The 25,133-nt window shown below is 45.3% G+C and overlaps 1 protein-coding gene across 1 annotated transcript in view; it reads left to right on the top strand.

Moving 5' to 3' along the window:
- Positions 1 to 344: 344 nt before the first annotated feature.
- kif26ab (kinesin family member 26Ab) overlaps positions 345 to 25,133 on the top strand; it is a 64,196-nt gene continuing 39,407 nt past the window's right edge. The window contains exons 1-2 of the mRNA XM_076107986.1: positions 345 to 479; positions 2,648 to 2,866. Coding sequence (XP_075964101.1) covers positions 345 to 479; positions 2,648 to 2,866 — 354 coding nt within the window. The remainder of the gene's footprint in view (positions 480 to 2,647; positions 2,867 to 25,133) is intronic.

Genomic DNA, 25,133 nt, shown 5'->3' with positions numbered 1-25,133 from the left:
GCAGCACTTGCACAAGGTGCTCTTTTCACTCTCAGACCTGCAGCTGCTCAGAGATCAGCCATGACCAGCCTCGGGATGTCTTAGAAAAGTATTTCACTTGGACGTGAACCGTTTTGCATGTCGGATGGATTGTATTGCTCTATTGTCTTCTCGGACTACTGGAAACCTGAGAGGTTATTTTACGCACACGTGCCCACAGCGCTCACCGTGAGTCACTGGATGTCCGGATTAAAAAACCTGGTGGATCTTTTTGGAGGGTATGAGAGAAATGAGTTAGATGGATATACAAATCAAATAGGTTTCCCGAGGAGTGGAATATTTTCTAGGCTTAACTCGCAGCCCACATGGCTTTGCCAAACTCATCGGGGTCGCCCGGAGCTGGGCAACCCAACCCCAGCGTCATAGACCTGGGTACAATCTTCGTTGACTCCGACATCATATTTGGATTTACAAGTCATCTGCTGAAGAGAAAAACAAAGGTAAGAGGACCCTGAAGGGATGACTGAAACACAGGTTATAAAAAAAAGAATGATGTAATGGGTTTGTGTTATCAGATGTAAAATAGTGAAGACAGACAACTGATGTGCGTTTGAAGGCTCTTCTCCGGTGTTCAGGACCTTGAACAGCACCTCGCAGCATCCTCAATCCCCTCGCTTGCCCTCAAACTTCATCTTTGCATCTCGCTCATCACCAGATCGGCTTATTGAACACTTTTTGGAAAACGGAGCTGCAAATAAAAGTGTCTTTGCCAGCAATTAACTTTTATTCTCCTAAATGATTGCTCGGCGCAGAGATCTATGGTCAAAATACCTCCGAAAGGGCTGACAGAATGACATTTCAAGCTGCTCTAATTTAACACCCAGCTAATTCAAATATGGTTGATAACTTATTGTGGGGTCGTTGTGGACGATGAAGATATAAGATGACTAATCATGATCTTAGTTTTGTGTTTTTTAACATAGGCTATAGATTTGCATTTCGTTCAGACAATCCTTTTACGGCATCAAGATTATTTGCAGCCCAACTTGAAACGGCTTTTAAATGACAATAGAAAATACATTTGACCGTTTACGCTTTTCAGTTCGCCCCTTCACATCGTATCATTTGGCATGAGTTGCACAACCACAGAACAAAAGACTGCGGGTTTCCCTAAATAGGTCGTTTGAGGGCAAGGAAAAGAGGAAGCGTTTCAGAGCATGCGGCCACTGTCGCTTACATCACCCACATGAAATATTAAAAGTTTACAAATTAAATATTTAACCATTGCAGTTTGAGAGATGCTGTTCTGCATTTCACCAGAGGATGGCGCCAGACACCAACAGCACACAGAGGCAGCGTTGCGTCTTGAGGGAGGCAACAGTTGCTGACACTGAGCGGACACAGCGGACAGAGCTGAAACAGAACCCAAATGATCTATATGATTCTGCTCTCTTCCATTATTACACTTACAGTAATCGGGATATAATGAGCGTAAAGTACCCTGAACTTAATGTATACCTTTTCTGTGGTAAAAAAATATGAAAATCGTGTGATCAAAGTCTTGTGATCTTATTGGAGGGTACACACATTCATAATTACCTGAGCATATCATTTATAATGCTTGTTTCCTGTGATCACCAAGAGGAGCCCACATTTTAACCTCCTTAACACCAGTAAAAACTCCTTATTCAATCCCACAGAGTGTATAGGCTACTATAATCCAAATGCAGATCCCAAAGTTTCCATTTGGAGAAATGTGTATAAAATGTGTAAGACATCTACAATATTTCCATTTTATGGAATGATGAAGCCATAAAAACGTGGAGTCTGGGGTTTGGCTGTTTGTTCTTAGTGTAAGCATCACATATAGCTTCAATGGAGATCTGGAAAACTGATAGTGATAGCCTACTGTCGGACTGTGTGGAATAGGATGATTTTCTCAGCCTTAGAGCAAGAGTAAATATTTTATGGGGTTAAATTAGAAGACTAATATATCACTGTTGACCACACAGACAATTCAGAGTGATCTATGGTATAATAAGAGCTCTGAACTGTCATATAGCCCCCCCCCCCCCACCCCTCCCCCGCGCAGGAAAAAGTTGTCTTCAGCCCTCCCATTCCAGGAGTAACGCCGCCTCCTGTGCACCTCCTCTGCCAAAACTCCTCCGCTGTAAACTTCATGGCACATACTCACCAGTTGCCTCTTCGACCAGCAGCTACTGGTCCAGTAGCCTACAATCTGTCAGATGACTGGTAGCCCTCAGTCAGGTCTCCAGTCCGGCCTATGGCTCTGCCCTGCGTTGTGAGTTTGGTGTTTTGACGGAAGACGTTCTCCTGAAGGTGTAACCTTGGTCTGGGAGAATGAGCTCAACTGGGTGTAATTCAGCTCCCGATGGAGGGGTCCCCAACAACCGCACGTTCATTGTAAGTGTCTCACTGCACGCGATTGCATGTATAAATAATGTATAAATAAGATCACGTAGGTTGTGTCGGTTTAAAAGCGGCAAAACTCGCATCTCAATGGTGCGCGTGTGGACAGGTGCGCACTGCGTTTAAACGCGTCGTCAATGTACAAACTGTTTCACTCTCACACCTCAGCGCACTGGAGGTGTGAGCTGTTGTTATTCCTGCAGTCGAAGTTAACCAAACTTTTCCCCTCATGCTGAAGGTGGAGGGATGTCCGAGTGGAGGGTCTCCGGTAACCCCCAGGAAACGACTTCACTCTGCGGAGGACGCGCGGTGCAGTAGCCGGCCTCCCCCCGAGGGCGCCGGCTCTGTTTCCATCTCCGAGTCGGAGGAGAAGGGAGGCTTCTGCCAGCAATGTCAAAAGAAAGTCACAGAGCTGAAAATGCAGGCGCTAGCCCTGGTCGACCAAAATTCACTGAAGGTTGGTTTAATCACTTTTTTTTCACACTCTTTTAGGCCATGTAATATTCACAGTTTTTACAGCAGTTCACACATTAAAGTTTGAAACACTGACTTCACCCTATCTGCATTGCTATTTAACAGTATGTCTTGTTAAAAAAAAAAAATTGGAATATAAAAATAGGATAAAAAAATCCAAACTTGTGAGCTGGTTACACTCTGTGGCAGCAGCCTCTCAGTCTGAGCTGCTGTAACATTTCTATAGCACTGTTGTTGTCTTTTCTTGTTCACCTGCACCTGCTCCTAATGCTGATATCTATGGACAATGAAATTCAATCCTCTTTATGGTTTATAATTGTACAAAGAAAGCTCCCCCATCCACTTGTAAAGTTGTTTATTGCATGCTTGACTTCAAATGCTGGCCTTGGATGTGAAAATGGAAGCCTTTGAAACTTTGAAAGTGGCCCATTGTTTGGCTAAACAATGCTTATCTCTTTATTTTGTTGTTGGGTGTGTGTGTGTGTGTGTGGGGGGGGAAGACCGGGGGGGTCGATGGGGTTGAAATGAGCGAGCTGCTCACGTTGGAGACTGAGGAGGAAGTTAAGTCCCAGTCGACCTTCGCTGTGCATTGAAAGTGTTCCTGTATGGCTGCTCCCACAATTCCCACCGCTGTTAAATATAGGCCCTGAGACTGCTGTTGTTGTGGCGGGCCGGGTTTGCCCCCGGGTCGGTTCTCCTTTGTTGTCCCATTTTAGAGAGAGAGAGAGTCCCAAAGTTGTATTGGATTACAGCTTTTTAAGGTTCACCCCGAATCCCACAGCACCCGATGTTCATACGGGAACAGGTGGACAAGGGACAAGGGGGCATTTCTGAAGCACCTGGGCTCTCTGTTTCAGGCGTCTGCATGTGTGGTCTAATCTTTGTTCTAAGCATATCAGATCTATGTTCAGGTATCAGGTAAGTCCACCCTGTAAACACATTAAGCCCACCCCGTAACTGCCATTATCTGCCATGGGAACCGACCTCCCCTTTTTAGTGTGGGACCCTTCAGCACTGCTTTGTGGCCTTCACCAGGTGCTCTGTGTTGTAGAAAGAGACGGGGGCCGCCCCTCCCCCCCGGGGCCGCCCCTCCCCCCCCCCCCCCCCCCCTATTTCGCTCTTGTTGATGGCTAAATTGGGCCTTAATTCTGGGGTGACAAACAATGATGGCAGGGTGCTCTTATTGTACCAGAGTTATGGTATGGAAGGATAATAAACCCGTTGTTTTTGTGAGCTTGAGCTGCCCACCTGTTGGGACTCATAGGATGGAGGCGGTTATGGATGATCGCTTCCAAATTGCTTCCTTCTTGGAGGGAATAAGGTCAACAGAGTGACTCAGGTGGCCTGTTGGAGTGTCTGGGATCAGGATATACCTGCAAAGGCTCGGCCAGTGTTGTGTCTGTGGCTGTCATGGGAAAAAACGAGAGCGGAGACTGTTTACCCGAAGTCGCACTTCCCCGCCCTCCCCATCCGCTGGCCGTCCCGTTTTTGTGGAGAGGAAGTCGGCTTGGTCCCCAGACGTCCCTCTCCCTCTCACCATGGCAGACTTATTGTTTGAACATAGTAGTTGTAGCGAGTGGATACAAATTGAAGGAAGAGCGTTGGAGTAGAGTGAATGTGCTTTTCTACATTAAAAGTACTGGAGGGAAAGTTCACTGTTCACACACACACACACACACACACACACACACACACACACACACACACACACACACACTGAAGCCCTCCCAGACAGCTTTTGTGTTTTCCTGTTTGGGTTTAGAGGAACCTGCTATGCTATGTCCTGCAAGTCTGCAAATATAAGGAAGTGAAGGCCTTTTCCCTCCACACGTGTGTATGGGGGAACCCTAGCAACGACGAAGTAAAAGTTTTGTACAGAAACCACTTGGCCAGCATTACAAAACTCAAAATTTAAAACTATTTCTTTACACATCCACTGGCAGCTATTAAATATTTGTCATGCTTCCTGCCTTTAAGTGCCCGCCTCATTTCAAGAGCAACAGGGCACATGGTCTTGTGTTTGACAAGGCTTTGAAACTATGCATGCAACTATATTGCCCTTTGTGCACTTAATTTGCAATGATTTTCTAATTATGAATATTTTATGACATTGTGTTGGAAGGGCTCAACCCCAAATTAACTTTACTGAAATTATGTCCTTGAGCTAACACCCTTAAGTTTCAGCTGCCGTTTGCACATTTTATGTTATTCAGACGGCAGATGATTAAAATAACCCTGGGAAAAAATGCCCTTTGCTAAAAGCCAGGCAGAAAGAGCAGATACACTGACAACCTTCAGACTGGATCCAATCAAGGGAATTCACCTACTTAATTTGCATAATTATAACCTACACAAAATAATACCTTCAGTAGTGAATAGCAGACAGTCTGGATTCAATAATTGCAGACTGTGTTTGTTGTGGCTGGACACAGTGGCTATGTGAGGTATGATATATAGAAAGACGATCAACCTCAACTTCAAAGAAACCAATTAGCTCCTTACTGTAATCAGAGACTCTGGATTAGATCCAACCTCGGTTTATACACGCTAACTGTTTGCTTTTTTGTAAGTCTCTGACTTGACCGCAGGGTGATACTTCGTATGTTGGTTGTGTGTGTGCTGATGAGATGACGTGATGATGTCATCAACCATCTCATGAAAAAGTTAAGAGAGTGTCATTGACAACAAAAGGCGATAAGGTTTGTAAGGAGCCAGTCGCCTGGAGTCCGTGTGACCTGTGAGGACTATAATTCCTCGCCCGTGGCCAGGCTGCAGCAGCTCAAACCCCTCAGTCACAGCTTAGACAGAAGCTCTGTCACTTGATATCTGTTTTTTTTTTTTTTAAAGGCTAACCATAATTGTATTTGCTGATCCATCAGAGAGATGACATTAGGGGGGAATGGGAGCCAAAAGGAAAATGCAAGGAGGTGCATCATAGCTAAGGTTCAAAGAATATTTCAAGAACAAGTTGTGCAAAACTACTTTGGGAAATGCGCTAATTCACTGTCTTGCAAACATTGATGTCTGTGCGGTTAATATGTAGCTGGAGCCAAGAGCCCGTTTCCCTAGATTAGCATAAAAGCAGGAAATAGGGGGAAACAGCCTCGTTCTGTCCGATGTTCTAAAGCTCAGTAATTAGCACGCTACATCCAAAACGTTTAATCGGTACGAAAAGCAAAGAGTGAAAACGACACGTTTCGGTTATCTGCTCTATAAGCTGCAGCTACATGTTTAGCATACAGACATGAAAGTATCAATCTTCTCATCTGATTCTCTGCAAAGCAAATAAGCACATTTACCAAAATGTAAAACTATTCTTTTAAAACTTCTGCAAATATGTGTTTGTTGCCCTCAAAGGCGATATATAAAGTATGTGTTTCTACTGCTAAAACTAAAGTTTGGAACACGGAAACATATTAAGTCTTTTCAATTGTCAAGCCATGGTTCGAGAGCAGACACATTGGGGTTTGGTATGTTGCAGAGACTGCAGGTCAGTAATAATGTCAGAAGAGCTAAAACCCACTCATAAATACTCAGGCCTATGAATATACAAGCACTCTTGGACCTTGTGTGCTCCGCCAGTTCACTGACTGATTAACAGAGAACGTCCTGCAGGACTGTGAGGGCTTGAACATTTGGATTAAGTTGGAGGTTGAGGTCAGTTGCAGCCAGGACTTACCTATCTGATGACCTTTGCCCTCTGCATATGGGGAAACTGCATTTGTGACCAGGTCCCTTTGAAGATGAAGGTGTAATGAAGTTAAATCTTCGTGACAGAGACTGAGCCAACCACCAGCTAATCATGGATACCGTGCACTGCTGATGTATGCACAATGTGTCCAAGCCTATTATGGATGGTGTGTACGAGTGTGACTATGAATGTAGCTGCAGGAATTAATTTGTTCCATGAAGCCTTTTGCCAGGTTTTTTTCCATGTGAATTCATAAATTATGGGACCAGTAATTCTCACAAACGACTCATTTGGATTCATGTTTGATTTGTTTCTGCTTTGTTCGTCATTTGACCCTTGATCCACTTTACATGCAGAGTTATTAGTGAATTCGTGTAAATGTATCAAATCGTGTTTCGTCTCCTGAAGCACCGAAGAAAGCAAATTAATCATCCATGTCACGCACAAAATGTTTCCCGGCCAAAAAGTCAGACTTTGTGTAGAAATAAATTATCATGTGTGACCGGTGCCGGCCAAGGAGCCGGCAGGAACATTGCTGTGTTGATAATGTCGCTGTGCACAGACGAGTGTCTGAGAGAAGACGAAGTGGGTGCTGCTGTATGGCTGCAGATCTGCCTACCTGGCTACTGTTTCTCAGGCGAGTTGGGAGTGTTACTTCTCCTTTGTTGACTGACCCCTGACCTTTCTGTCAGCTCTCCCACTCTTTAATAGTGGGTTAGGGTTTCAGAGGGCCGGCCTGGGCTGGAACAGGTGTACGCTGCCAGGTTCGCTGCAGGAGGGCAGACGACAGGACAGAGTGACTTGCAGACGGACGGATGGAGAGAAGGATAGAAAAAAGACTGTGTGAGAAAACCCCTCTGGTTGTGAAACTTGAGCTCACGTGGAGTTAAAACAGAGCATGACGATATTATTCTATTCACCTCTAAGCACCTGAGCCCCTGGGGCTCTCTGTCATGTGTGTGTTGTGTGCCTGTGTGCCTGCTCAGCAGTGCATGCACTCCAGAGAGCCTGGGAGGAGATGAGAAATGAGACGGGAGAATAGAGGAGACTCTGGGCTGAGCCGTCCCCTCGCCTCCTCCCTGCATGCAGTGTGACTTCTGCTTTATGGCATGTGGCTGTATTAAACCGCAGAGCAATAATCTGGTGTCAAGTGGTGCAGAGACCATAGACATCAGTCATGGCGCTACCGTGCCGTACTGTATCTGTGAGCCTCAGCAGCATGCAGCTGTCCGCTGCTGGTTTACCTCAAGTCTCCACAGCTTCATTCATTCACTCTTTCAGCTGTCAGACTCCTCTTCATGTGACACATTTGCATGCATTGTATTCTCTTCTTTCAAACCCACTGTTGGGGCTCGGTATCGGTGAGAAATATGTCCGTAGCACCAAGTATTAAGGGCTCTGAAGTACTGAAACCTGGCATCAAATGTGTGGCTAGATTAATAATCTCATTAGCTTATTCTTTCATTAGACAGTTCTCGGATTTAAATCAAAAGTTTGTCCCACTGTTTGTCCCACTTTTTTTCTTCAATTAAAAAAAGGCTTTTGTAGAAACACTTTGTTGTAATTCTTAAAGTAAAGTATAAAAAACCCGATCATTTGATAGTTGTATAAAACTCAGCTGTCCGTTGCGAGTAGCATTAAAAAAATTCAATCAATACCAAGCTGTACTTACTGTTCAGTAGAGTATTCCAGTACAGTGGACACAGAAGAAAGGACTCAGTTGGCTAACTTTTCGGTTCAAGTACTGCAGGAATTTAATTGTCCTTTCCTTCGTCTCCTTTATTTTCCATATTTCTCCACCTGGAAACTGCACTTTGCAGCCATAGTGCTTTAAATGTGGACAGTGGAACAACTCCGCCAGTAGTTAACGGAGCGTAAAGAGTTTCTCGTTTACTTTCCTGCCTCCAGATTTTCACAGCTGGTCCCGCTTTTCAAAGTAACTGACTTTTCACTGTCCAGAAACCTTTTTTTTTTTTTTTTTTCGAACCTTCAGGCAGCTCTGTAATGAATGCCACATCTTCACTGTGTCTGCTGCAGTTTCATTTTACATCTTTAATTTAGTGAGCTGAAAGTGAATTGACCCCAGTTGTTGCTGCCCAGTCCGCTACTTATCGCAATTGCGAAGGTAAATTGCCACGAGGCAGAGTGCAGGAAATGGGTTCAGGGTGCGCAGATGCAAGGGTTGATAGGTCTGATGGAAACTAGCCGAAGCTGCAGTAAGGCTGATGCTTATTGCCTTTCATCAAAAGGAAAGTGAAGAAATCTGTCGGAGGAGGAGGAAGAGGAGGAATTCTCCACCTGGAATAACTGCTATTCCTTAAATCTGCACTCGGCTGCTGGCTGCTCAGAAGAGCAGATCCACGGCGGGCAAGATGAAACAGGAACTGACTGAGGCTCCTCAGCAGATGCCCACTTACACACACGCAATCTACATACACAGGCACGTGCACACAAGTGAACTCATGCATGACACTGACACACAGATGCACAGACTTTACCTGAATGTGTCCTCTTCTGGCCATCTGGCCCTTTCTGGTGCGGCTGCAAGCCACTGTAGTGTCTACAGAGAGCCGTCCAGATGTTCCCTCAGTTACCTGTCAAGGTGAGAAGAGCAATTTAGAGCTGCTTCGACCTGGGGATTTACTTTGCTGCCTTTAGTTATTGTGAAGGTTGCAGTGCCTCTCTCATTCACTGAAGTCAAATATGTACAGACGACCTACAGCCATTCAGATAAAGACGTTCAATCAAAGTGTGTGACTTGGGAGACCAGCTGCGCCATCACCTGTGTAACGAGAATGAGAAGGCAATAAGCTGTGGCTTCATCTTTATGTTATGCTAAGAAGCAAACCTGCTCACTAACATTTACTAGCTAGTCTCCTGGCTGTAGCTCCATATTTCATGGACAATGCTAACTCTTAGCCAGAAAGAGAAAAATGTTAGTGTAACTGCCAAAACGTATAGTCCTATAAACAACATGTTTGTTGGCAACATGCTAGCTGGCATTGCGCAAATTAATTAGTTATGTGTGGTCATTTTGAGTTGGTGCAATAATATTGAAAGTACCTGTTCACAGGTGTATATTTACTGATTTAATTCAGAAGTCAGGCAATAAAAACGGAGGCCTGGTTTTGCTTTATTAGTGATCTTTTCATCGATTTTTTGGACTTAAAGCACCAGATAATGCTGAGATTGTGACAACACCTGTATGCTTTTAGCTATTTCCCCATTGTTAGTGTATTTGAAGAATGATTGCCATGCATAATAGCACTTGTCAGAATGGGTTTGCTGCTGTTTGGTGAAGGATCATGTGTTACAATGAGCCAGACTGAAATGAAACAATGGATCTGCTGTCGAGGCTGGCAGGGCGATGTGTTACAGCAGAGGTCTGCAGAGCATGAGAACGGAGCAACAAAGGCAGAAATGTCAATGAGCAAATGATACAAATGCAACAAGAAGTGTAACCAGTGGGAGTTAATCAGTTTGACTTGTTAATTTAGGGCAAGCCGCCTGTGTGTGTGTGTGTGTGATTCTGAGTATGTGCTGATGTATGTATGTTTTTATGCACTCGGCGCTCGCACTGCCCAGCTCCATATGTCACGGTGAAGTGAGACGTGCATGATCCAGGCAGACTGCAGTCCATTATTGAGTCTGATTCAGAGTATTGGAAAAACATAGTTGTTGAGATAAATTTTCAAGACGGTACACAGACACCGAGGAGCACTGAGTTGGAGGTAATCTCCTGCTGGCTCCATAAAATGCGTTCAATTGACAGCAGGCCTTGTGGTAGCAGACAAATCGCCTGGCTTATAGCAATGTGCTGAAAGAGAACGCCAGTGCTGTGTGTCCTCGCCAAGATGGATATGCAGACAGCAATCTCCGGGCTGTTTGGGCGTGGCTCCCTTGCTCACAGCAAACAGTGGATCAGTGGAGTATGGTGCCTAAGTGGACCCTACGTTGCTTTGTTTGTTTTCCTCTTTGGCAGATGCTAATGGAGCTTCTACTATACTACTTCTCACCTGCCAGGTCAGAAGATGGCCTCTTTGGCAACATTTACCCTCAAGAGTGTGTCGCGTTGAGTGTTGGGTGTTGATGTTTAAGGAGCATTTTTACAAAAAATAAGTCTGTGATCAATGGTTATTAGAAATTGTCAAAGTTCCAGGAGCAAGGCACTCAAGGAGTTTGTTTTTTGCAGGAACTGTAATTTATTTCCTTCTGAAATAAATGAATAAACAAACTAATAAACTAAAAGACGACTGATTCGATTATATACAGTATTTTGCATACAGGTTGAAGGTATGTTTAATTATGATGTATAGGAAGGGGTAATATTGCTGAAATGAAGCCAAAAGTTTTTATATTTGCACTATTGATGTATACAATTAGCAAATGATGACAACGTTATTATTATCACCTCACAAAGCTGATGTTGAACGTGAAAACAAATGGTGGCTTATTTACACATCAGGCATACATGTAGCATATTAGCATTCGTTTTGAGTCATGTTTCTGGCCGCCTGCCAAATATTCACTCTTTTTTTTTTTTTTTTAGCTCTGTTTTAATCTCCAAAAACTCCTGAGGAAAATACCCCTTAGTGGATAAATACAAGTACAATTGCAAAGTTTGTAACCCTAGTAAGCTAACTCAAAGTTAATGTATATGGAGTCCATACAGCTCTTCAAAGGTACAGGAAATACTCTTTCTCACTGTAGTGATCCTGTTAGCGAAGTCATTTTTCTCAACGATCCCAACAATCACATCTTTAGTTTGGGACTACTGGGTGCAATTTGATGTCTGTTCCTAGAGGAGCCTCTCAGTGACCAACAGTAGTAAACTGTGCAGCTGCTGTGTGAATGCACCGGTGTGCTTTCATGTCATATTTCTATATATATATGTCTGGTTGCCAGTATGCATGCATCCCTGTGTTATTCTATTTGTGTTTGTGTAATAGTAGATGGATTGTGATGGGTTGTGTTGTGATTGGTAGATGGGTTACGCTAACTCGTCTCACTGGCCTCCCCAGCTACGCGTTGGGCCATTCTTTATTGTCAGGAGCTCATTCTGATACGTATATAGTGCTCCATAAATCCTGGCGCTGTGTGAAAATGCCAGTCAAAGTTCACGCTGCTCATGTTCATTTCATGCTTGAGTGTCCAGCTCCGTGAGGCAGGATGAGTGCGCGTATTGATGATGTGTGAATGTGCGTGTAAGTACCAGAGGAAAAAGAAAGAGACGAAGCACATTCGGAGTCCCTCCATCCTTTCCACTTTACCGCAGAAGTCATCCATCTTTCTGAACTTAACTGCTACCAATTTATGATTGCATTATTAGAGTCAGAGTTTTATAAAACGCAGGCCTGGTGGTGGCCTGGTAAATGGAGAAGGTGACTGGCCAGTGCCATTACTCTGGTACTCGGCGGGCTTAGCTCAAGGAGAAATATGATGAGAATACGAGCTCTCTTTAGCTCTGATATCGGCCCTGCTGTTTTTTGACTCACTCGTGGTTTGGTGCTTATAGGGGCTGGGCAATAATTCAATATGTTTATTTACTGAATCACCAGAAAACAAGATATATCATGATTTATATTTTTATCAAGATATGAAATTACCTAAACTGTGATAGAACAGTTTGGCCATATCGCCCAGCTCTACCACATAATACTGTAAAACTACAATTCACTCAGTTATTAGCCTAATTATTGGTCTGTCTTGTTAAATATCCCAAACCTCTGATTTCCACCAAAACATTGATCCCCTCTATAGACGGAAGGGGGAGAAGAACAGACGTGTTGTAGCACAGTATTCATTTTTCTTTCATTATTGAATGACTTGACTTTGCAATTTGCCTGCTGACATTTGAAAGGAAATGGCATCGCGATGCATTTTACAAAATGGCAGCAAAGTTGCTTTTAATCCCACGGAATACCGTGTCGCTGAGTTTCTCAATAGGCGGAACACCGAAAAGGTCAACCTGCGCTGTATGGATTTTCATAATGGATTTTCACCAGAAAGAAGTACACTAAGATACAGTAGCAGTGTTGTTTGTCTGTGAATGGCAAGCGAGGTCTTTTTCTCCGATTTTTGCACAAACCCATAGAGAAGCATTCAAAGCAGCGACGGTCGAGATACATTGCGGTTTTTGCTACTTTCACGCGGCTTGACTTAACTTTATCATGAAAGAGAATCGATTTTCATCCCTTCTTCGCTAAACTTGGTATCGCCTCAAGTACTGATACCGGACAGCTTTCCTTTAAATGTCTCATCCAATGATCTGCTCGGCAGAGTGATCACAATGAGAGAGAAAGAGGCCCTTTGTAAAATCTCCTCAAAGTGGATAAAAGTCTTCCATTGTGCCTTCAACTTTCAGAAACAGTAAAGAAAAGCACATTTACTTTGGAGGTCACAGAACACAATGCAAATTAGGCTAATTAGAATTACACTCAGATCAGCAGATATATACAGTGCTGTCTTGAGAAACGGTGCCATCTTGAGCTTGTCATTACTCCCAGCGGATGCTTGTGGAGTAAACCTTCCCCTGCCTTCTCCCATGATCCGACTCCCATTAATACATCCGTCCTTTATGCTTCCCCTCTTGTTACTGCCGCTCTATTTTATGATGTCAGTCTCTCCACTGAAGAGCTCTGGGCTGTTTTATCTCCTTCGTGTGTGTCGGGCACTTAAACGTAAACCTCTCTGTTTACGAGTCCCAAACTGCCTCTCCATCCTCTGTGTTTGCTGCTCAGTATCAGTTCAGCATTGCCCATAAAAGCACAGCTATCCTCGCTGTTCCGGGGACTCGCTGTTGGGCCTCGGTCTGCAGACCCCCAGCTAAGAGCTGCCCGGTTCCCATGCTGAGTGTGAGAACAAGTCAGCAAGAGAGTGTGTGGACAAGTATGTGTGTGTATGTGTACATGGTTATTCATAGAATTGTCTCTTTGGCCCAACTGAACGTAGTTCGATTGCCTTGACATTTTACTTGTCTTTGGAGCTGCTTTCAGTTAGTATTTTGTTCCTACGTGCTGGCGTTTATTTTCTGTATGTATTTCAGGTGGTTAACTGCTTCTCTCAGAAGCCTTTAAATCAACACGATCGACAGTAGCTGTTGTTTACTACTCTAAATTTGTAACATTTTATTTAACATTTGGGCTGGAATGCCTTTGAACGTGTCTGTGCAACACGGAAATGCTTCCCTCCCTCTGTGAAAAGGAGGGAAGCTCTCGGGGAGCACACCTGTGTCTTTGGCCTTGGTGGATTCCTGCATGGCTTTACTGTTCAGAGGTGGAGTGGAGGCTACTGTTGTGTTCAGTCCGCTGACCCTTTGCTGTTTTTATAGGTTGTGTCAGCTTTAGTTGGAGGTTTAAGCAATGTGTTGGTTTCCAGGGGAGGCGTTAGTCCTACAAAGCAATGCTGACCTTTGACTTGACTTCATGAGATGTTCAGATATAATTTATATGATCAACATCTTTAATTCATCTTTTCTTGTGGTTTTCATCGGGCTTGTAGATGCACAAATCGTGATTTTTCTCTTTTACTTTTCTTTTCTTTCCTTTTCATGTGCGGCTCCTGCCCCCAAACACAGGTAAACATGCACACATGTATTCAATTTCTATAAAAAGGCCCATCCGTCAGTGTGAGCATTTCTTCACTAAAATGTATTCACCGCTGTCAAACGGTCATTACCACTTCCATCTAGCGAGAAGCTACCCTCCTCCTCCCTATTCTGTCCATCCACTGACCCCTCGGCCTCCCCTCATCCCATGCTGGGCATTTATGTCTTCATCTCTTTGTGAGTCGAAGGCTGTTTTGGCTGCGGCGTCCAATGGAGGGGTGAAACCAGGGCACACTTGAACTCCCATTGGAGGGGCCGCTGGAGACCACATTTGAACTGAATTTGACCTGTCCGACTGAACCTGATTTGTGTGCTTTGATCTCTTTAAGTCCCTTCTTATGCATTTACATACACATCTAGAATCAGTTTCAAGCAGCGGTTGGTTCCCATGCTAGAAAGCATTTAGGAAAGGGATTCCTGCTTAAGTTGTTAAGTTATAGAGGGTGCCGTAAAAGCCCTACAGTAGCCATTCAAAGTCATGGTGGCGCTGTGGGGATGGAGGGCTCGAGGCTCCTGCGGTAGCTGAACAATACTTAATTAGCTCATAAACAAAGGCTAGTGGGGGATCAGAGGGGGCAATCAAAGCGTCCCGTTCCTTTGAGCTTCTCTCGCCATCAACAAAAGCCTTCTAATGGCCCCGTCACTCTGCTTGTTGTGTCTCACTACGGTGTGCTTCCTGACAACATAAAAGGCTCACATTCCAAAAAGAGCCTCGGACAAGAGGCGATGCCCGTCCACACCTCCCTCGGCCAGCGGCGCTCCCCACCCTTTCCTCTCGCCGCCAGATATTGACATTGCTCCTCCGCTCACCTCCGCAGTGTATGTTTGGTTCCCCGTGGCGACCGCTGAAGCTTTCATCTCCCCTCTTTCAGTCTTGTGTCCGTGACTTTGGTGGTCTGTTTTATTGCGTCCCTTTGTGTGACGCTGTGCTGGCACGCTGCTGAGAGCCTGTGAGGGAAGTGCACCACTGTGCCAGGATCTTTTGGGGTTATTCAAGCTTGGCATGAAGACAGGTGTGTAAGTCGTGTGTGTGTGTGTGTGTGTGTGTGTGTCAGGTGTGCATGCCTGTGCGTCACAGTGGCGTGGTGTCCATGTTTGTACAAGACAGCGAGTGTGTTATTTTTTGTGTGTTTGGACACGAGGCCCTCCAAAGAAAACAGACGTCCACCGCCACACGAGGACGGCCAGGCAGCAGGTCGGAGGCAATCTCTCCTTGTTTGTGCGACTATGTTATCATCTCCTGTTTCCTGTCAAAACAGGAAAAGACATGGGCGAAAATGGAGGTTAGGAAAGTGCTGCCTTGATGTGCGTTGGCTGGAGATCCAGCTCTGCCTGACAGTGACCCTCCTGGCCAGGAAAAACAGACCCGTTCAGGGCGTAACCCACTGCGGGATACTTCATGGTGTTATTTTTATCACTTTCACAAAGCAGGGCGAGGGATGCTTTCCCCAACTGTTGACACAGGTCTGGGTCATTTTTGTCTCCAAAACAGTGCGGGAGTAGCGGGCGGAGAAACGGAGGGAGACGTCCCATCTGGACGTGTCCCTTTGGCTGGCAGCCTCACATGATTGTGGTCTCTGTTTAGGAAGGGAAATCCTTTTTGACATTTAGTTAATCATGAAAGCGAGACACTCCTTTTCTTTGGATGATCCCTGGACCTCCATCACAATACCTTTTCCGTCAGGCTGGAGGTGTCATGTGATTTTATCCATCCATCACACATATTTGTTCATTCTTTACGACAGGATTGCACACACACACACACACACACACACACACACACACACACACACAGTAGACCTGGTAAATGCTCTTTTATGAGGCGTAACTGCGAGAACATTCCAGACAGTAGAGTCAGCTATCAGTGTGGTTCAGGCGGCTTACTGCTGATGGCATTGCAGGTAAAAGCTGCTGTGATATGGCTAAATGAGAAGGCACGGACAGGCACGCTGCACATACAGCTGATTAGGGAGCCGGCTAATTATTGACTGTTGAAAAATGATAGCCATCTCCCTCTCTGCTCCGCTTAGGGAGTCACTGTGTAAAACTGAGAGTTACTCTTGTGTGGAATTCCAAGAGTTCGAAGGCAGAGTTAACTTTAGCTCTTTATGGGGTCTCTAAAAAAGAAAGAGCTGCGTGCACAAGAATGCTATTGTTAGACTGAGCAGATTGCACCAAGCAGGCTTTTCGTTTTCCCAGCAAACTTGAGGCCTTAGTGACCTCAACTTTAATTCACTACCACTGCTTCAGTTTTTTTTTGTGTGTATTTGATCAGTAACTGAACACGAGTCCTGACAGGTAAACATTGGTGATACTTCCCTCAGCACGTAGCGTCTAGAGCGGCAGCAGTGGTCTGCTCCTTTCTCCGTGACCCAGATTAAGATACGGCGTGTGCTTGTTGACTGAGGTCGTTGTCATCAGCAGGCGGGTCGGAGTTCATTTGTCTTTCTTGACAGACCTTCATGTGGTGTTGCCGTGCTTTGGCAGAAGGCCACACCGACGCTGACCTCCATGAGTCGCGCAATTAGTTACCCTTTGACCCCTCAGTCCCAGAATCAAACTCAGGGCATGGACCGGGCATGCTTCTGCATCTCCAGACCCACTTTACATATGACTATGTGTGTGCGCGCGTGTGTGTGTGTGTCACGTGTGTGTGTGTGTTTGTAGCTCAAAAAGGCACAGATGCAGCATGTGATTCAGTCTGACATGATGTAATAGCTTGTTCTTCTTTCAGTCTACTTCAACACTTGAAATTAAAGAAAATAAAGCGTCTGGAGTCATGCATACAAATCTTCACCCCCAACCTAATGATATACAGTATCAGGCGACTTTCCATTCTCCACTCATACATATAAAAAAAGATCCATTAGTCTGCCTCCATCTGCTGCAAACTGTACAGCTTTCCTCCTTGAGTGACTATTGTTATTTAACTGATCTTAACTGGGTGTTTCTCATGCTCTTAAAGAGCAGTTAAAGCGCATCACTCAGGGCTCATGTAGACAGACAGACTCAAATGAACGCCATTATACCCTTGAGCCAAAAATATAAATCTCACTGCAGACTCAAGCTCTCCATTTTCACTTTGTTTGACATGATCCGTCCTTGCCGTGTGGCTTTGAACACGCAATTCAGCTGTGGACCTGCAGCTTCCTTCTATTTCTCTCAAGGCTGCGTGTTTCTCCATCACGACGGATTCCTCAGCTCTCACCAAGCTCTTCTGTGTTTTGACATTTAATATGAGCAGGCAGAGAGAAAGCCCCTGAAGATTGTGAAGAGCACAATTCAAGACGGAACTCAACAAAGCTGCCAACAACTCCAAGGTTATCTCTTCATTTCGCGATGGGAAATGACAGCAGCAATGTCCTTGTCCCTGTCATGTGAATAGAGACGGTTTTTGTAACTTGTTCCCTGTTTTGCGTTTGGTTGGGTTGAGAAAAGGCTAGATTGGCAGTCTCCAGTTAGCACGTGTCAGTGATTTGTCCGACCTCTTAGTCATGAGGAGGCTTATTATTTCTTCATAAAAAATAAAGTGAATATTTTTCAGCCCAGCCAATCCTCACCAACTCATTTGAATATTAAGTGAAATAGTTGGAGTTGCTTTTTTTTTGCTGCGAGGCCACAAGGCCATTTGCAGGATGCTATTGTTTCTCCAAGACAAAGTGGCAAAATGTGCATGTGAAAACATTTTGATAAGCCAAGCATTTTCTAGGATGGTGAATGAAAATCCTTCGGACTCAGTAAGTGGATTAGTGTGCGCTATTCTCCACCGAGATAGTTCAGCCGACTTCCTTATCTCGCTGATGTTCAATTGAATATGTCTAGACGTCTCAATTAGCAAGAAAAAACCCCAACAAAACCCAGATACTGGTTAGTGCTTATCTAGCAGTACTCCCACCAGCCTTCAACAACTAGTTCTCATAAACAGACTACAGTTTTCCATTAATACAGCCCTTCCTGGCTGAAAGCCCTGGGCTGATGTTTCAATTTCTATTATTAGTGATAATTGTGTTCTGTGAGAAGTCATTGGCATGGTAATGACATCTTTCATGATAAATTAGTATTCCCCCCTCTCTCTGCCTCACCTACACTAGGCTGTTGCACCAGACTGAATCTGCCGCTCGCAACTCTGCTGCTCCATTGTTCTCCCGACACGCAGCAGCTCTGTGAGACACAAAGCATGTCACTCTCTGAGATAAAGCTCTGCAGACTGGGAGTGGATGGGATAGGGACGCTCAGCACAGCTCACCTTGGCTCAGGGTAATTTGCACTTTGCTGTATGAACACGGTTAAGGAGCCAAAATGGGGGGGGGGGGGGGGACTAACCTTTAGCTCGTTCTACAGTCCCTACGGCTTTGTGTTGCTAATCGGTCACACGGTTGCTCCCGCATCCGCGCCGGCACATGGGCCGATAAGTGAAAATTGAGATATTCCTCCAAATGAGAAAAAAAAGAAAAGTGCCATGCTCAACAATAACCACTTGCAGTGGCTCATTATGTGGCTTCACAAACCAAATCTATAGTCACTCCGTGTGTAGAGAGGGAGTGGGAGGGAGACTGGAACTCCAGCAGCAACAGAAAACTTGAATATTTATCCACATGGCAGCTCGCCAGCATAATTACTGTACCGTCCATTCCAAGAGGAGAGCGGGGAGAATAATTGTCGCAGGATACTCAACACTTCACCTTGTCATCACTTTCCTGCCGCTCTAGTTTCATGACTTGGTGTATGCATGCGTTGACACGCAAGGTGTCTGAGATGAAATATTGCAATGGTCATATAAAAAGAGGCCAAAGCGCTCCTTATATGTTCATGTGCTGCTTGGCATGAAAAAGTACTTAAATTTCGATCTAAAAATGATTCATTCTGATCATGTTGTTGATGCGTAGACTGAGATTTTTTTTCCATTATAGGGATCTGGAGGATGTTGTTGGAGATACCGTATGCAATTACTTCTGTTTGAGCATGAGTAACCCCCTTTGCATTTTTGTCTGATAATTAACCGGTTGCGCGCACACTTGCACGTCACACTTTACGTGGCTGAGGGAGTCCTGCGATGGGGATCAGTTGCCATAAGCTTTAGCGGCAGTTTGTTTTCTCTGTAAATAAACTGCAGGGAACCGGGAGTGCTCCGTTTCCCAGTCCAAACCAAAAGCCCTCCCGTAGAACAAACTGCAGAGAATGCAGCTCTCTTGGTGCGACAGCTCCGAGAGAGGAGAAGCAGGTGGCTGTCATCACTGCGTGTCGACTGAATGGGGGTTTGAAATACAAGTGAAGTAGTGGTTTGGGCTGTTGGAGTGAACTATTGTATCAGGATCCTCTATTCGGCAGTGAGTGTTTTTTAGAGTGGGCTCTTAGACAAAAATAGATCTCTCAACGGGCTCCAGTGGATGGATACCGAATACTGTTTCAGTTTCACGCTGCACACTAATGAGGACTTTGCAAATGTATGGAACAGTGGGGGAAGTTTCATTTCAGCCTAAAATGCTCAGTTTTAGCTTTTAAGTGCCAGTGGTCATATGTTTTTTACTCATGCATCCTTTTGCAAAATAGCAGATTGAGAGGAGAGGACCAGCCACTAATCTCTACGTTTCATTAGCGATGCTCTCTGAGAATGTGCCAGATGATTCTTAACCCTCTCACCTTGTTTTCAACCTCCATCCCCTCACCCAACCTTTCCTTCCTCTCCTCTGTCCTTGCTCTCACCTGCAGGTTACAGCAACACCTGGCTCCTGCCTCTCCAGCTTGCCTGTTGAATTTTTTATTATGTACTCATTTTTGGTTTGTTTCCACAGCCGAGGGGGGGGGGGGGGGGGTGGAAGAGAAACTACCCTGAGAGCGTCTCTGAGCCAAAAATCAGCCATTCTAATTAGAGGTGCACAATTGTTGGTGCAAGTGTACATAAACACAACCCACCGCGTCCCCGGTGAGAGCAGCATAGCAAGCAGCCCTGCTGCTGTCTGACGTGCTCCACAGCAGCTACTGTACGGGCAGACAAGTGGAAAAATATTTCAGGTGAAAAAAAGTGTATCTGGCAATGCAGCTGAGCATTACTTCCACTAATGAGAAAACTTTGGATGGATCATTCTCTCTGTGAAAGCCAGAGCACTGTTCCATCTCTGAAATCAGCTTCTTATTGAGTTGAATTAAAGGAGTCTTTGGGGCAGTTGCTAAAGGCCCCTCACTCTCCCACTGGTGAGTCCAGGCTGGAACTCCCAACAGCCTGACCTCGGCCAAAACCGATGAAAGCATGACGGATCTGGGACTGAGACAGTAAAGGCTGCCTAGCGTCCACAGAAGAGAGAGAGAGAGAGAGAGAGAGAGAGAGAGAGAGAATGAAGTCTGTCCAAACAGTCTGAAAGGGGCTTGTTTTCTTTTTGTGCGTGAGTGAACAGGAAAAGGTAATTAACTGGCCAAGTGGCGAAAGACTGGACTGATGGATGGGTGTGGTGTAAAGAGACAGCCACACAAGGACACACACACACACTCACACACACACATGCATACATTCATCCATTTCTTCCTTTTGGTTTACTGAACCTTTTATATCGTCACACTTTTATAAAAACATGTACAGTATGTGTCATTCTGCCTCCAGTAAGAGGAGCTTCAAGGACTCACACCCTGATAAATGGGTCCACCATATGGAGTGGTGACACATCATTATGGGGGGGTCGTTAATGGTTGCAGGGTGGTTTGGCAAAGACTCCTGAGTGATTACATCTGACTCTATCTATGTTTAACCTGAGGGTCAGCAGGATCTATGGCCCTTTTTATTTTTGATGGACAGCGACATCTGTTTTTATGGATGACAGCAGAAGCTGGAGGCTGCACTGTGGCGTACAGTGAGCTGTATCGCAGCGCGAGTAAGCCCGAAAAAAAGTATACATGTCGCACCAGATCTTATCAAGATATTCCAACAAAAAAAAAAAAAAAGGTCACAACTGCACTCATTCTTGTGTGCTCTTTCTAACGGCATATATTGCTTGACCCTGTAAACGTTCATCATCTGAGGATTTGTCGGTGGGATGTTCTGGACAGGTGGGGCTTTCGTGTGTTGAAAGTGTCACTGAGGGGTAAAGCCTATTTGCATTTTCTGTCAGCCATTCACTGACAGTTAAAGGGAGGTAAGGGCTAAATCACACGGGGCAGACACACAGGCGTCTGTGAGCTCCTCACGAACAGATGCTTGCTGCAGGGAGACCTGGCTGCTCATCTAAGAGAATGCAAAAAGTCTGATGTACTTCTCTAAACAAGGTAATCGTCTGTTTGATCTAAAAACGGGGAAGTTTGTTCATTGTAATGTGTTGTTGACTTTGTAAGTAAGCAGTTTGTCTTCAAGATAGTTGCAGAATTTGGTAATGCTATCTTATCGCTCTGAGGAAAATGTAATATTGTAAAGTCAGAGGTGAAAATGTGTAACACTGGATATTTAGTAGACCTCACCTGGTGCTTGTTTCTTGGTGCTTCACCTTTATTTAACCAGGAGGTTTACAAGAGAAAGAGGAGCAGGGAGAGAAGCCTCTGAAAATCATTTTGCCAACATTTCTCTCACAGAAGCTCAAACTACATTTGGACTCTTATCGCATTATCTGAATAATAGGATGAGAGTTAGACAAAAGCCACATTTCACATTAGAAATGCAGTAAAAAGCAGCAGCAGAGATATTTCACAATGATTTGCTGGAAACTCATTGTGCGCCAATAAAAAAAGCCCAAAGACTGACAGAAAAATGAATCATTTTTTCACACAGCTATAGAGGATGAATGAATTCAGCAGTGCATAGCGCTGGATGCTTTTTTGTCTGAGGCACTATTATGTGGTAGGTAATGACGGCGTTGCTGCAGATAGCGTGCTTTGTTTGGAGAAAAGTCTTATTACGGGTTTGTTTAATCTTGTCAAGTCAGCAAACAGGGGCAAACATCTGTTTCATGTGATTTGGTGAACCGTCCCATTCTGTGTTCTACCAAAGGCATTCCCACAGAGTTAAATAGCATGTTGGTGTGACATCCTGAGTCATTGTCTTCTCTGCCTCCGAGCAGGCAGTGGTTAAATTTAATGGTCTGTATCCCAGATCTGCTGCTGCACTAAAAGTTCTACCTGATACCTAATCAGAGTCGCCGGCCTTCCACCTCTCTTCTCCTTCAGGGGATCCGAGCCGAGTCGGCTGGCTTGAAGGTTGAGGTGGTGGGAACGGTTGAGAAGGAGCAGGGGGCAGAGAGGGATTACACCGCTGGATGTGTTACTTTCATCCTGGGAATGTAATCTGCCTTAATGCCCTGTGCTCACCCGGGGCAAGGCCAGCAGCTGTGCTCGTTTTTCTCCCAACTCGGCTGTCAGGGTGAGCCGGGTTACCTGTGGGAAAGCAGGCCTGCTGGAAGGTCTCGTCCTCACCCCGGGATCTGGACTGCCAGGGCTCCTGCGGTTTATTGGGGGGGGGGGGGGGCAATCCATTTGAGACTTATGGAGACGGTGTGTGGTTAGGGTCAACACTGTCTCACGCCAAGCAAACACAGATTGGCTGGGTCGCATCCTTACAGGGAAGCAGAGGAAGGGAAAGCCGGGAGTTGAAAGGGCATTAAATTTGGCAGCTGCTGTGTGGTCTTGACTTTACAAGAAATGCAGTCATAGGAAGTACTGGAGAATTGTAATGTGTAAACAGGACTGGTGCTGGTGAGAGCAAAGTTTAGTGAGGACAGCTATAAAGCAGCATGGTGTAGTACTTGACTCTCTTGGAGGAATGTTTCCATGCTGCTAGAATAATAAAAGAGAAACCTGGATGGGGAAAGAAAGAAAGGAAGACTGAACATTTTAATATTAAAGTCAACTTTGCTACAATGCCGCTTCTGGACCGATTCTGGGCGAATCGCACCATGACTGATGTTGGAAATAAGAAAGTACATCACATTCAGACAGAATGCTACAGATCACCGGCAATTGTAAAACAGTTCAGACAGGAGCTGCATGCCGCGTGCTCCGGAATGTCAGAACTTTTCACTGTATTTCTTTTCTCATCACAGATTGCACATTGATACAATTTTGCTTCATTTCTCTTCCTGCCACTGCTGCAGTGGGTCACAGTGGGCTCTACTGGAATAGAAAATATGGTTTCCAGGGTATTTTACTTTCAATGGAGCGTGCCTAAAAGTCTCTCGGCTAGCAAGGAGCCTCATGCATTTCAAATCTCCATGACCTTCCCTTGACTTAAGGCAGCTTGCCGTATCTGGCCCGGCGCTCCACATCAGAGGCACATCAGACGCTGAATGCTGAAACAGTCAGAAGGCGTTTTCACTTTGTCTGGTTAGAGAAAAGGTGTTCTGACGAGGACGAGGTAAATGAGGTGTGATTTGAGGAAGAATCCTACGTGTGACTTTGCCCGGCGGTGCCGTTTGCGCCTGAAGGAGGCATGGGAGAGAAATCATGCACATCTTTCTCCCCGTCTCCTCATCCATACAGTAAGTGGTTACGGCTGAGCTTGTTTCCATCAGCCTCTGGGCATGGGGTGTCTGTGATGACACTCTCCATCAAGCCAGAGAGACAGTCAGTTAGTCGGGTGGCTCTCTCTCCTGCTGCTGCTGCTGCTGCCCTGGTTTTCATCACAGTTAGTGCGAGGGACAGAGACAAACTTAGGTCTCTAAGGGCAGCGAAGGGCTCATTCCAAAGGCAGGGCTTCCTCTCCCCAGTGTGCTCGGCACACCATGCTTTCCATAATAAGGCCATAGCATCTGACCGCATTTGTCCCCAGAGTTTAATAAAGATCAGTGCTGACAGGCAGTAAACCAACACAACCACCCACGAGCCTCCAGGCAAGGGCCACAACCCCGGCCTACCTCCTCCCACCTCCCTTCCTCTCCCTGTCCTCTCATCCTCACTCGTGCAGTTTGAGTCTCTCTACGGATAAACCTCGGGTCGAAAAAAACGAAACCATCTCCCACTCGTACAGAACAATGGCCGAGGAGTCAGAGGCCTGAAGTATAGCTCCATGCCTCTCTTGGGAATGCTTTGAACATGTGGCTTGTGTTGATGCCGTGCGTTACACACTTTTCCTCAGCAATGCTGCTCTTCACACCCACTTGCACCTGTCAGTAATAGATCACATGGTTGATGAAAGAAACAATATGACTTTGGGGGTTGGGCGCACCCATGCATCATATGTTTTATGTTTATGCACAAGCTCTCAAGCAGTTTGCTTGAACGTGATGGCACAAACATAAGAGCAAACAGTTTGAGCTTGAAGCTACACGGTACCTTTTCAGCAAGCTTTACTGTGTTAGATCTATGTTTTTTTTTATATCCAAGCTACATTGTCTGAGCGACGTGTGAAATATCTACCGATCTGGATGTTCTTGCATGATATGCTCTTCTCCACCTTTCATGTACCATATCGAGATGGATTCTGTGGCCTTCAGTTTCATCACATCCACCTCATTCTGCTCCGCATCCTCATCATCAGCGCCATCATCGTCATAAGCCCTGTGGCCCTGACCCTTTATTCACTCCACAGGGCATAAAGCTCACAGACAGCTTTACAGGAGAAGCCCCGCTCTCTAACCTCCAGAATCCTGACTGAATAGCAGATGGGCTCAGCTTTGTGTGTCTTTTTATTAGCTCCCCTAAATCAACACCTAACAATGCATGGAGAGAGAGAGCAAAATTGATTTCTTCCATCTACCAGTGCCCCGAGGTGGGTAAGAGGTGGTCGCAGGGTAAAGGGTGAGGGGTGATGGAAGGGCGGAGTTGACTGGTTATGACTTTACTTCAATTTCCTGTCTAGGGACCACGTACATGAAGCCAGACGAGACTGTGAAAATAGCAGCCAGCGGTGTTTTCTCTAGCTCCAATTTGTCATAGGCTCTTTCATCTTATTTCAGCGGAACCGTCCCGACTCGTGCATAAATATCCTGCCCGAGCGTTAAAGTAGAGATTGTTCACATGCCAGGATCTAGCTGCATTTGA

This window comes from Anarhichas minor, unplaced genomic scaffold, assembly GCF_050575085.1.
Source record: "Anarhichas minor isolate MPS153535 unplaced genomic scaffold, ASM5057508v1 ptg000040l, whole genome shotgun sequence".
In the NCBI taxonomy this organism is placed as follows: domain Eukaryota; kingdom Metazoa; phylum Chordata; class Actinopteri; order Perciformes; family Anarhichadidae; genus Anarhichas; species Anarhichas minor.
This window is presented reverse-complemented; position numbering and strand designations above follow the sequence as displayed.